Consider the following 13,744-nt stretch of genomic DNA (forward strand, 5'->3'; position numbering starts at 1 on the left):
GTGGTCTAATGTGGGATATGCCGAATACGGGAAGGTGCGAGATTGAAAGATTAATCTGTGGTTTTAGTGTGAGTGCAGACTGGGATGTTATTATTCATTTCTGTGGAACGCCGTTGATAAATTGTGGAATATTTTGAGTTGGATTAGGGCGATTTGTTGGTTTCGAGTGGAAACCCTCAAGGATCATGTTGAGGTTCAACTATTTTTAAATATACTTGAGAACACTTTAATTGTCACTCAGTGTAGGTATAGTACTTGTTGAATGGTTTCACTGAAGGAACACCACCACGTGAACGAAATTAGAGATATTTCTACTCACAAATGGCCGATTTTAAAATTTTTTGTTTGCGATAAAAATTAAAATCTTGACAACTTTTTGTTTTTCTCGAAATAAATGATGATATGGTATCCCTACAAATCAATGATGTATTTTAAAAATAATCGTGAAAAGATCCTACAGAAAATCAATACGAGAATGTCACGTGGTGGTGTTTCCTCTTAATGACCACATATTCTAGGAGCTACGCTATGGGATGTATGATAAACCCGTATTTTTTAGGTAATCTCTGAATAGATTCTCAATATTGTCATATTAATCTAATCTTTAGTTTTTCTATATGAAAATCTTCGAAATGACAATGAAGTGATTGATACATTCCTCAGTCCTATTATTGTGTTGCTAAATGGCGAAAGCGTTTTGATGTTATGACAATCTTTCACCTCAATCTTGCAACGAATAGAAAGTTCTTTAACATCGTCGGTGGTGCAGCCAGGATGTTGTTTTGAGAGGCTGAACATCGAAAGAATTTGGTGAAATTGGGGAGATAGGTTGATAACACAAATTGATGTTTGAGAAATCTGTACCTCAATTGGAAATTTTGAAGCCAGATATTTCTATCGCTTCAAAACCTTGAAAGAGCAATTCCAGTAACTTCGTTGGCTTTAGAAAGTATTTTTGTAGGACTGTTCAATCATGATACTTGATACAAAGAAATAATAATAGTAATGTATCATGGTTCAACTACTAACTACTACCTAATTGGTGGTGGCCATAAATTTCGAATTTCATGCATACAATAGTATTTTAATCCAACACTTTTACTTTTCCGAAATCAATAGGTACGGATATTCCCAAAAGCTACTCGAAAAAAAAAATAAGAAAAAAAAACAGGAAGTCTACAATCTTTACTGATACAAGAAAAATATGGAGAAGAAATAAGAAGAGAACACGAAAAAGGATTGGTCAAAACACAAACAGGTTTGAGATTTTGAGTGTAGAAATGAAAACAATGTGAAGCTTCGTGTGAAACCTTCAGCTGATTCCATCATCAGAACCATGAAAAATGCAATGAGAATATTGGAAAAGAAACATACGAACATCTGGAGACAACAGGGACCGTATTCTCGACAAGTGATCTTTCAAAACGTATACGCACAGTCAATGTTCAGAGCACTGAAAGAACGTATACGTTTTGAAAGATCACTTGTCGAGAATACGGTCCCAGATCCGTTCAGGTTGAGATTTAGCATGTATATAATTATGATTTTTAAGGTGGGAACCACGTTTTTGAAACAAAACTTTATTTACAAGGAACACAAAAGATCGCTACCTAATTATAATTTATCTAATTGAACTGAACTATGAAAACAACATATTGGAGTATATTTTATAATGCTATCATATCTATAATTGAATAGGGTGTGCCCTAGATACCTGCAAAATAACTGAATAAGCAAATCTTATACAGATGATTGAAAATACGATGTAAAATTGAAGAAGGCGTCTGATTCGCCCACACATAAATGAAACATAAAAATATGGGTTTTTTTATTATTCCTCTGTCATTCCCTCAAAAATTGCGTTTGAAAATGAACAAACTGAGTTGTTCATTATCCTTTTTCAATCATATAAAGCATGTATGAGTTTTCTGGCAAAACTGAGCCAAACGTCCAATCTCACCTCCAGATACAGCAATAAGATGGCGTATATCAAAAATCGACGTTCAACTCCGCTAACAGAATACGTCTGCACGTGCCACAAAAGCGACGCTTGCGTCGTTTCTATAGCGACACTGATTCCAAGTTAGAAGCGTCGATATGGCTGGTCGTATGAGCTCCAACGAATGCTGATAGATCGGGAGAAGGAGTCCCTTGGAAACGTTTCGGGAAGAAGGCTGCACGAGGGGTGATTGGGAAGAGAAGATTGGAGTTATTTCATTAATGGAGTTGATCATTTAAGACATCGGATCTGTTAACGGAGATATCCGAAGGAATTGAGATCTTAATAAACAGGGAGTTTACGTTTGGCGCTTTCGTTCTGGGGTGGAGGGGAGGTATTATTTTGATTGGATGTCTGGATTCGTTTATTCTGAGTGTAAGAAACAGTCTGGACGATTTTAGATGAAGAAATTCGATTCTAATAAATAATATAAAATTGGCTAACACCTGCACCTGGTAATGAATGAAGAAAATACAAAAAGAAGTACGATTTCCAAGTGTATAATATCATACGATATTAATTATCTATCTGGTTAATGTATCAACGAAAATGCCATCAACATAATCATTGTCAAACAGAAGATTTCCACGTTATTTCATAGGAATCATAATCGAAAGTAAACGAAGGAGAATGCATGTCATCAAGGTAGAGTAGCGATATACCGTTTTTACCCTTATTAAGGATCATCAGTACCGCATAACTCAACCCAAGATGACGAACAAACGAAATAGCAGGCACCTTATTAAACGCTGGCTTTCTTTTTGTATTTTCTTTAAATTCGATTCTGTTTATCTGTTAGGACCTAGACAAATGAATATTGAGAGGAAAGGCTTACACTGAAAAAGAATTGTTCATTGTATTGAAGAATGGCAATCATCAACTTGATTTCATCGATACAATGTGCTTTTTCATCAATATAATGAAATTTTATTTCTGAATGTATCCCCCTATTCATTGATATTATGAATCACTGTTTATCCATTTCACGATTCTGAAATCCATTGGAAAGAAGAACTTTATTCGTAAGTTGTAGGTATAAAGTCGTACATTAACTGCTTTGAACGATTTTAATGAACAGTAATACATGATTGATATGAAGTGTAATCCATCGCCTAATGAACCTAACATTTAATAAGGTGTAGTAAAATGAAATCTAATATTTTTGCATGAAAAACAAAGCTTCAATTACTATACATAATTGGATCCGATTTGAGTTAAAAATGCACTGTTTTGTTCGATAACTTGCTGTCATTTTGAAGGTAATATCATTATGCTTCCCTTATAGAAGTCCTCATCACTATTGGCAAAAAATTGAGATTTTCACAAGCCTCTGTTGAAGTGAATTTTTCACCAGCAAAATTCTTCGCCATGGACAGGAACAGATGATAATCATTTGGTGCCAGGTCTGGACTATAAGGTGGATGCATAAGGACCTCCAAGCTTCTGGAGCTTCTGGCGAGTCACTATCGATCTGTTTGGCCTGGCCTTGTCCTCATGGAACACTATTCCTTTCCAATTGGCCAAAGCTGGCCGTTCTGGGCGATTGCTTCCTTCAGACGGCCCAATTGTTGACAGTACAGTTCCGAGTTAACAGTTGTGCCTTAGGGGAGTAGCTCACCCAACGAGCAAAGTTGTCTTATAAATCGAATGTTTGGTGACTATTTTATTTTAAAGGTATCTTATAAATGCTTTCAATAATAGCAATTTATTATATTAAGCCTACATAAATACTTTTTTGTTGCGAATAGCTGAAGAATTTTATAGAGTTATCGTGACAACGTTAGTAAAGCGAAATTATAAAATATCTTATGAAACAGTTGCCTAGTTATCATTTAAGTGTGTCGATACCTAGCTTATAAAATAATACAATCTATAAAACTGATTTGTTGCTTAGTGGTTTTTTAATTTATTATGGTGATAAGGCAGATAGTGTTACAAATATCTTAAAGAAATACTTTTAAGTTGCTTTTCGTCCACTTAAAAAATTGTTATATTGTTGTACCTTTAGCAACGATTTCGTTTCGATGAGTAAATAGTTGTTTTGGTAACCACTTGATAACTATTTTGTTGTATCGTATTTCTACGACAATAATAAAACAATATACCTATAAATTTTAAGTTAGGTTACCTATTTTGAAAATAATTCTTCATTATGTGCGATATAAGTCAGTGGAAAAAAATCAAAAAAAGTGGTGCATTTCGAAGACGAATGAAAATGTGTTATGAAAATATGATGAAGAATACAAGTACATATAGTGCTGGGAATCAGGAGACACTACAGAAAGATGTTGAATCAATAGACTGTACACAATCTGCAGATGCTGAAATCTCAATGAGCGAAAATACGTCTGCTATCTCGATTACCAAAGCCACAGCAACTGAGAACCCACAAACAGTGGTGGACCTGTCGAATAATAATACTGACATAGTCACAAGTGATGATGAAGTAAGAGGTAATTGGTTGATAGAATTAGAGTCAAATGAAGATTGCGACTCTGTACTGGAACTTGAGCAAAATGCAGAATTTAGGAATCGTTTAAGGCAATGGGCAGTTTCATTTAATATTTCACACTCAGCATTAAGAGTGCTCTTTCGATACCTGAATGGAAGGATGCCGAACATTCTACCTCATGATCCCAGAACACTTTTGAAAACATATCACACTATTGTTATGGTTAAAATTGGAGAGAATGGCCATTATTGGCACCATGGATTACAATTTTCTTTACAGAAAATGTTGACATCAATTCAAAATCTTCCAAAGAAAATTTCGTTGAATATTAGTATGGATGGTCTTCCCATATACAAAAGCAGTAGAAGTGAATTCTGGCCTATACTTTTCAACATTCATGAACTTCCTGAAATTAAACCCATGATAATAGGTATATATTGTGGTAAGGGAAAACCTTCAAATTTGGCAGAATATTTGACACCATTTGTTGAAGAAGCCAAACCAATACTTTCGGAAGGATTGATAATCAACGGAAACAACACTACTGTTAAAATAAGATGCTTTGTATGTGACTCACCGGCTAGAGCATTCATCAAAGGTAATTATTATAATTGACCATCAATGGCCAAGATAGGTATATAACTTAAAGGGTGAATGATTATTTTCTTTATCTTTCAGGAGTAACGAACTTCAATAGTAAACATGGATGCCTCAAGTGTACTACAGTTGGAGAATATTCACACATTTCCCATACAGTCTACTTTCCTACGATAGGTTGTGAAAAAAGAACTAATGCTGGATTTCATGCAAAATTATATGGCTCCCATCATAAACAAGATACCCCTCTAAGTTTACTGCCCATCGATATGGTTGAAGATTTTCCGGTCAGTGATTCTCTTCATCTGATCGATCTGGGTGTCATGAAAAGGTGTTTATTGGGATGGAGAGATGGAAGTTTTGGTACTTATAAAACTAAATGGTGTGCGAAAGATATTACTGACGTTTCACATTTTCTTGAGAAATGTAAGCTACCATCTGAAGTTCATAGAGCTGTACGAGGCTTAAATGTTTTATGCCATTGGAAAGGTTCCGAATATCATACTTTTTTACATTATTTAAGTATAGTAATACTTAAGGATGTATTGCCTCTTGATGTGTACCAACATTTTCTTAATTTTTTTTGTGCTATAACTATATGCTCAACTAAATATTATGTGCATTTTCTCCATTTGGCTGAAGCATTACTCAATAATTATGTTGAATATTATCGAGATTTTTATGGAGAGGATTATATTACCAGTAATGTTCATAATCTCACTCATTTAGTTGATGAAGTAAGAAGGTATGGACCTTTGACGACTTTCAATGCATACCCTTTCGAAAGTCGACTTTATCAAATAAAAAATTTATTACGAAATGGAAATTCCCCACTGGCTCAGGTTGCAAAAAGGATGAGTGAAATTATACAATGTGAAAATGAATCTAAAAAATATTGCACATCTTTTCCTGTTTTAAAAAGCAAGAACGACTCAGGATTTTTTTCAAAAATAGAATTGAAACAGTTCTCATTATCGGCAGACAATCGTAATAAATGGTTTCTTACTCACAATGATGATATTGTAGCAATGGAGTATGCCATATTGATAAATAACACTCCTCTCATTTGTGGACATGCTGTAGGTGATAATTTACAAGAAGTTTTTGAAATTCCAATAAAATCATCATTCTTAAATATTTTCAAAACTAATAATAATAATCAAAAGCCATTAAAACTTTATTCAACTACGGATGTTAAGTGCAAAATGGTAGCAACTAAATATAGAGATGAATTTTTTTTTATTCCTTTATTGCACACTTTACATGAAAATAAATAATTTTCATCTTGTAAACTAAAAATCAACAAAATATTCAAATAAAATAAGTTAATAATTTATAATCTGCACTCATTCATTTTCACTATCCTCTCCATTCACCTGTTCCATCTCTTCTAATGTTACTCCTGTAGAATCCTCATTTCCAACCAGAACCTACAAAGTTGAAAAGAAAGAAAATTGAAGAAACTCCCAAAGTTTGATTATATAACTCACATAACTACTTAGAAAGTTCTCCTCGTTGATGATTAATTCATTTAGTTCCATAACATTACTTTCTTCAATCTTTGGGTTCTTAATCTGAAATGAAGAATGTATTGTATATGCATAGAATGATGTCAGATTGCATTATGTTCAGACAAAGAATGAGCCCTATATTGATGTCAGTACTCTACTCACATGTGAATTCATTCATAAATCAGTTCTCCACAAAAATATAGCCAAGAAAAAAGTTCTCTCATTACCTTGTAAGAAAGACTTTTGGGCCTCCTTTTGCTCCTTGATGTTCGTGTCATGCTACTCTCATTCCTTTTCGTTGAGTTTCTGATGACAGCCTTGAAAAACTCTTCGCAATTTTTCAAGGTAAAATCTTCATCGGAGAGTCTCACAACACGAAAAAATAATCCGATAACATTTTTGAAAAATTTGAATGGAATTTTCTCTTTTCCAGGATCTTTAGCACCTCCAGCCCAAGAACATAGAGTCATGAATTTTCTAGAGAATATTTTGTCCACCAAAATATAGCAGTTATTGGTTCCATTTCCACATCCCTTTCTTCCACATACATAACTAAACTTTTGTATTAAGTCTTCCATTTCCTTCTTATTAGCCAATTTGGCCTCCAGTTTCTCAAGTACCGCTAAAGAGTCTATTGGCTCGAAAAAGATATCATCAATATTATTATTATTCTGAGTTGCAGTGTTACATGTACAGTTATTGTTAATTGAATGACTAGCCATAACATCTATACTGGTTTGTAATTTGGCAAGGAGTTGCATTATATTTTCTAGATAAGATAAATGACCTTCTCTTTCCAGAATTAGTTTCTGGTTATTCATAATTATGTCTTGATTAATTATCAAGCTCTCAAATTTTTCCATCAATTCTGCATCTAGAGAGGATTTTTCTGTTCTTAATCCATCTGGTATAATTTGCTGGATTGTTTTTTGGGGTAGGAGTACTTCAGTATCCAACTCTGTTTTTGAAGATTTCACCCTAGAATCTTCCAAAGAAGCAGTCAACTGCAATACAAGAAGACATTTGTTAATTCAACTATAAATATTGAATAGAAGTGGATTATGATTAGAATCATTGATACACAATAGTCGAATATAAGCAAATAACCGGAACAGATCGGTTAAGACCAATATATTGCTATACATAACCAATCGGTTTTGATAGCAAGGGATCGGTCTTAACCCCTCTGATGTTCCTGTTACTCGCTTGAATTTGTCTAATAAGAATTAATAACTCACCATACATTTATTGGCCAATTCATTAAAATTATGTTCGCTAGATATGGACTTTGGCAGCTTCACGCTCGGTCTCTTTTTAGTCTGGACCTCTAAAATATCCTCTTGTTCAGTATCGTCATTTTCCAACATTCGATTTAGTTCCTCTTCAGCAATTTCATAGTTAAATAAGTGGTTCCTTTTTAATTTGCAAGCCATTGTGAACCAGTTTGCTTCTGGTAAGGAATTAGCAGTCCTGATCAGCTTCTCAGCCCCTAATTTTGGCCAATGAAGCTGATTATTATACTCCCATCCCGAAGGAACAATTGTTAGCTGTTTCAAGCCCCTTTCGATAGTTTGGACGATCTTGAACATGTCTAAAAGAAGTTCAGTAATATAGAAAGAATGTAGGTAACAAACTCTAAGATATCATTTTCATATCAAAAAGCACAAATATGTTATGCACTCATTCATTTACCATAGTGTATTTTACAGTGAATCATTATTGAAGATTCGGTAAATTAAATTAAGGACATTCCATGTCTGTGCTTTACCTAGTTATCGATTGAATCACTGGTGCAAATCTCTCAATCAACTTACCTTGCATTTTCTTTTCTAACTTAAACAGGTCACTCGTCACAGTCGGCACTCAGATTTGCCAAGCAGTTCAGAACAAATTTGATTTTAGGTTATGTTAAATTAAGTTTACGCGGTATATTTATTCCAGAATAATCTATGGATTTCACCTCCTCTCCTCAGTAGCGCCAAATTGCTGCGACCCAATCACTATCACGAGAGACAATAGACTATTTCTCTAAGACTATCACTACAATAAGAAGTTTAACTATCACCACAGAATAGAGAGGTATTACAGAAGCGACACTCTCCCTTTTTCATGGTACCCAACCGCCATATTGTCAGTAGTTATGTTTACATCTTTCCACGTGTTTCGGTGTTCGAGTTCATTGCCCGTTTGACACAAGTACGATATATATATATATATATATATATATATATATATATAATTATTATTTATTATTATTAATGTATTCTATAAAAGCGATTTTATTGTATTTCAGGAAATTCAAGTAAGATAATAAAAGTCGGAAACTTACCATTAATTCAAATTCTGAAATGAAATACAAATTTAGGCTGAAAAATATTTTGAAATAGAATTACTACTTCCATTCAATACGCAGTCATGTCCCAAATATCATACAGTAATCATACAAATGGACCGCCATGTCATAGAATTGAGAAGTTTTAATATAAATATTTACTATTCTGTGGTCATGTAGAACTACCAGCCTTCTGAGAGTTCTTCAAGGTCACCAAAATTGGTTACATCGAGAACAAAGGAAATGTCAAAGAGTGTCGCTTCTGTAATACCTCTCTATTCTGTGCTATCACATAATCATAATTATATTTCTTATTCCATGAGGACTTGCTTTATAAGGCCGTAAAAAGATCGTCAATTAGCCAAACAGTAGTCAATAATGCTCTATAAGTGATCTAAGCAACCTTATTATTTTAATATTTGGATCAACTGGAACTCACAACTGTTTCGCTGAAATCTGAAATCCTTAGGACAGGACCGTATTCTATTGATCGACATACTCGACAGTTTTAATAGGAATTACTCCGAAGCTTTAATGAAAAGTTGTTAAGAGCAGCTTCGGAGTAAGCTTTCCCACATTTTGTATTTTTGGCGCAATTGTTCATCGGAACAGCTGAGTGCTTATCAATTTGCCTAAATGTCTGTAATTTTCGAATATTTGGTTGAATATGGTATAAAACGTTTTGGTTCGACTCGCTATCAGGAATCCGTGGTCAAAATCCATTCTGTCCGGCCGATCGTCCTTGAACAGGATAACTGTCGAACGGAATGACAGTTTAAATTTTCAGAGTAGATTTGGAAGATAAATATCTCGGATAAGTTCGATATTGGGCAAAATCGACCAAAATCGGTGTTCTCGGAGTAACGAAAACAAACATATTGTTTATAGAGCTTTGTTTCAAACTGAAGCATATTCGAATCATTTCAAATTTCGAAAACAGAATGATTAACATTCCAAGAATTCAAAACTGAAAGAACAGACAGAGCATCATTGTAAGGGCGGCCTTATACAGCCGGAATGGCTCTCTGAATTCATACTCTCAATTCATAATATTAGTTAAGAAAACACATAATTCCATACTAATCCACTATTCACCTCACAAATTCTGATTTTTTCGGAGTATTAATATCTAGAATTTGCAAGCTTCCAGAATTCAGATTATGAATTGAGAATATGAATTCAGAGAGACATTCCGGCAGCATAAGTCCGGCCTTAGTCTATTCTAAAATGACATATACTTCAATAAGCGGACATGCCATATAGAATCATAATTTAATATTCCCACTTATTTCTACTCTCTCTGATTCATAGTGCCAGCAATTAATATCTATGAACTTAGTTTGGCATGTCTCTATCTGTATCACACATAGACCATGTCTATATGGTATCACAGAACATACGTTAAATTTCGACGTGAAAACATATATGAAGTACGATGAATTATTGAAAATTCGAAAAATCATATCTGTATTAGCTTGCTAGATTAGAAAATGATATTAATAGATTCTTATGATGAAACTGTTACGAAACCAGTATGCCGATTTTCATCATTAACGAACTTAACCGAGATATCTATATGCCGAACATACTCTGAAAATTTCAACCGTCTAGCTCATTCCGTTCGACAGTTATCGGATACACGGTCGGCCGGACAGAATCAATTTCGACCACGGATTCTTGATCAGTGAGTCAAACCATATCGTTTAAGATCATTATTTTCAGCCAAAAATTCGAAAATTAGAGATAGCAACCGGTTTTTAGCAAACAATCAGAAATGAGTTATGAAATAGAAGGTATAGTCCTTTCTCGGAATCGAAAATACTCATACGTATAAGGTATGTTGTAGAAAAACTGATTCGGAAGCAGTTCGGTCCTGTCTCACCATAGAGGTAGTGCTGAAGTAAATAATATCAGAATGTTTTATAGTAACTATATAATAGCTAAGTTATCTTAAAAAGCTTGCCGATGATGCAGAATTATTTTATAAGAAGACGCCATTGAAAAATTACATCATTTGTGGTGGTAGGAAATGGCGAGGAATTAAAATGATGAAAATCATTGATATGTGAAGATTACAACCGCCCAAGTACGAAAACTCACTCAAATTGATGCGTAGATCAAATATAGATATGTTTCATTTACAAAAAAGATCATCAGATTCACTAACCTAATTTTTTGATAATTTTTTTTATTATTTTTTTACTGAAAACATTTGTGAATAGGTGGCGCGTTAATAATCTATTATTTTTATGCTCGATTTCACGATAAAATTTCATTTGCATCATAAGTTCATTTCGGTCATCATGAAATATGTCTCAAACTTCATAACTAAGTATGATTCGAATATAATCTCTAGTGAGAAAACCCAACCGACATTCCAGTATTATGTCTTCTCATTCCTAAAGAATTATATTAATATATACTTATTGAAACTGTAGGCATCAATTACAAAATATTTTGATTTTATAGATGGCAATGCATGTCGTTTTTTCACTTCAGAACGTTTAATGAAGTCAGTTATACAGCTCTTATAAAACAGTTTTTAGTTGATTCCCAAATATTAGGTATATAACCATTACATTTTATACTGTATTATGCAAATATTCATTGAAACTGTTTTATAATGTCGTTAATGAATTTTTTAGCAGCAGCCAGAATGTTTATAAAATTGTTTCGTAACGTTACTAGAAGGCTTTATGAAATTCCTACGGAGACAAATGTATTTTATAAAATGGTGCCAATTTTACGCTAGTAGCTGTTGTATACAAGCATTGAAAACATTTCCGAGACCAAGGATATTTTATAACATTACCATTCAAAACGTTTTGGCAACAGTTACAAAATATGAAATTGCTAGTTGGGCATAGTAGATAATTCCCTGCCAGTCCCACCAAACACATAGCAAAGCCTTCCTGGCCGTCAATCTACACTTGACCACGACCGTTTTCGCTTGACGTTGTCGTAACTGATCCACTTTTCATCACCAGTCACCAACCGCTTCAAAAATGAGCTGATTTTGTTGCGATTCAGCAGTGATTCACATATGAAAATTCGTTCCATGAGGTTTGTTAAGTTAACTCATGTGGTATCAATACATCGAGCTTCTTCTTGAGATCAACCTTATGAAAATGGTTCTTCGCAGTCTTGAGCTCTTGAACAATCGAAATATATGACGGTCGAACCCGACAATGTCCATGATTTTCTCGAAATTTTCGACAATTCCAGTACGTGGTACATCTTTGACATCGAAATTACCGAAACGGAATCGACGAAACCATAATTGTGCGTGATTGGCTGTTATTGTATCAGGACAATAAACACTATTTACATTTTCAGCCGCCTGGCTTGCATTTTTACCTTTATCGTAGAAACTCTGTAAAATATAGTGTATTTTCTCTTTACTAGCGCCAATGTTTGACGCGTGCTCAAACTAAACTGAGTCAACTAATCACAAAACTGAAAACAATGTTTTTGTAGTAAGAAACATTTTTTTTTTTAACACCTAGTGAATCTAGTGAACTTATACAACGCAATATATAGATAACTAAAGCTATCTATTGCAGAAATAACGGATTTCTTTTTACAACACCTAATAATAATGAACAACTTATTGATTTATTGGAAGATATTCCTTGATACAATGAAAAAAATTCGTAAATAAGTTGAACCAATTTTGAATATAATGATGATTCTCCTCATCGGTTGAATTATGATGACCTTATTTATCAATACAATGAACTTTTTCATTGAATATATGTACACTTTTGTTTCATTGTGTTTGGTTCAATTTGTGGTACAATTTACAATTATCCCACCATGTAAAAAGTAAACAATTTAACTCCAAATAAACCCAGTAGCAACATAATGATTTAATCAGAAAATGAACAAAACACAAGTCCAATTTGCTATCAACCCATCAGTAACTCTCAGTGACGCCAAACTGGGGACAAAAAACAGCCCATCTTAAAACATATTTTTCTGGCGCTTCTTTTTCATTCCCCGACCACAATGCCAGAATTCGTTAAGAAGGAAATTGAGTTTTTGGACCCAACCATAGAGCTTGTCTTGAAGACGAAATTTATTACTAATTCCGGCATAACAGATGACCGTTTAGTTTAATGAAGATATCCGAGATCCATTCCGCAACAAAGAGATATATATGTGTATCTCAACCACACACAAATCTCTTTCAGCGTATGAGTTCTCTCCCCCCTCTCTTCTACCCCCTCAACCAGCGCGCATCGCATCTTTATGTAAATTTATTACCCCAAATTGAATTATAAATTTGAATAACAATAACACCGAATGACGAATATCACCGAGTTTAGGGTTTCACGGCTTGCTAAAAATTAAGTGTATTGGAGCGCCCTCTGTCTACCCCTACTTTAACCGCTTCACGGGGTTGTGTGGGGAGTACGTTCATTGTGCCGTGATTGCTTGAATAATCATTTTTGATTTTCCGATCTGAGCCCTTGAAGGTTGTCAATTTGGCTATTGTTTCCGGTGAATGCGAAGATTTTGGGATGTCGTTAAATTTTGTAATTTGATTGTGAAGATCAAGGAAGCGATGGAGATAAAGAAAAAGCTCTGTTGCCAAATTTGAGGAAAGCACTGACGTGGAAATGGGAACTTTTGAGCGCACGTGCATTCATGATTATGACCTTGTTGAACACATCTATACAGTAATTCATTAATCGTATTTAAATTTTCTAAGGTCTAGGTATGGAAAATTCTGCGAAAATTTTCGACAGAAAAATTTTCGGGCTAGTTCAATTCTGACACCGCTCTCCGATTGCTAGTCGTAGACCTCACAGTTTAAAAAATTTGAACTCGAAATTTGGGAAAAAAAGGTA

The 13,744-nt window shown here is 34.1% G+C and overlaps 2 protein-coding genes across 3 annotated transcripts; one reads left to right on the forward strand and one right to left on the reverse strand.

Annotated features, from left to right (window-relative positions):
- Positions 1 to 3,620: 3,620 nt before the first annotated feature.
- LOC123677397 lies at positions 3,621 to 6,331 on the forward strand. The gene is made up of 2 exons (XM_045613888.1): positions 3,621 to 5,049; positions 5,130 to 6,331. The coding sequence occupies exons 1-2, from the start codon at positions 4,152 to 4,154 to the stop codon at positions 6,323 to 6,325; spliced, it is 2,094 nt and encodes a 697-aa protein (XP_045469844.1). The 5' UTR covers positions 3,621 to 4,151; the 3' UTR covers positions 6,326 to 6,331.
- Positions 6,277 to 8,622, reverse strand: LOC123677398. 2 transcript variants are annotated; one of them, XM_045613889.1, is made up of 5 exons: positions 8,374 to 8,622; positions 7,798 to 8,150; positions 6,787 to 7,563; positions 6,539 to 6,622; positions 6,277 to 6,478 (listed from the first exon to the last, which is right to left on the reverse strand). In XM_045613889.1, the coding sequence occupies exons 1-5, from the start codon at positions 8,378 to 8,380 to the stop codon at positions 6,395 to 6,397; spliced, it is 1,305 nt and encodes a 434-aa protein (XP_045469845.1). In that variant the 5' UTR covers positions 8,381 to 8,622; the 3' UTR covers positions 6,277 to 6,394. The 2 variants fall into 2 exon arrangements, with proteins under 2 accessions (XP_045469845.1, XP_045469846.1); XM_045613890.1 differs by lacking the exon at positions 6,277 to 6,478 and having other exon boundaries at positions 6,526 to 6,622; positions 6,722 to 7,563.
- Positions 8,623 to 13,744: the final 5,122 nt, after the last annotated feature.

This window comes from Harmonia axyridis, chromosome 4 (assembly GCF_914767665.1).
Source record: "Harmonia axyridis chromosome 4, icHarAxyr1.1, whole genome shotgun sequence".
Lineage (NCBI taxonomy): Eukaryota > Metazoa > Arthropoda > Insecta > Coleoptera > Coccinellidae > Harmonia > Harmonia axyridis.

Excerpts from the sequence above, each read along its gene's own strand:
- LOC123677397 (XM_045613888.1), top strand. The coding sequence starts at position 4,152 with ATGTGCGATATAAGTCAGTGGAAAAAAATCAAAAAAAGTGGTGCATTT. Across the intron at positions 5,050-5,129 it reads GGCTAGAGCATTCATCAAAG|GAGTAACGAACTTCAATAGT; the intron begins GTAATTATTATA and ends TTTATCTTTCAG.
- LOC123677398 (XM_045613889.1), bottom strand. Across the intron at positions 6,623-6,786 it reads CCAAAAGTCTTTCTTACAAG|ATTAAGAACCCAAAGATTGA; the intron begins GTAATGAGAGAA and ends TCTTCATTTCAG. Across the intron at positions 6,479-6,538 it reads AGAACTTTCTAAGTAGTTAT|GTTCTGGTTGGAAATGAGGA; the intron begins GTGAGTTATATA and ends TCAACTTTGTAG.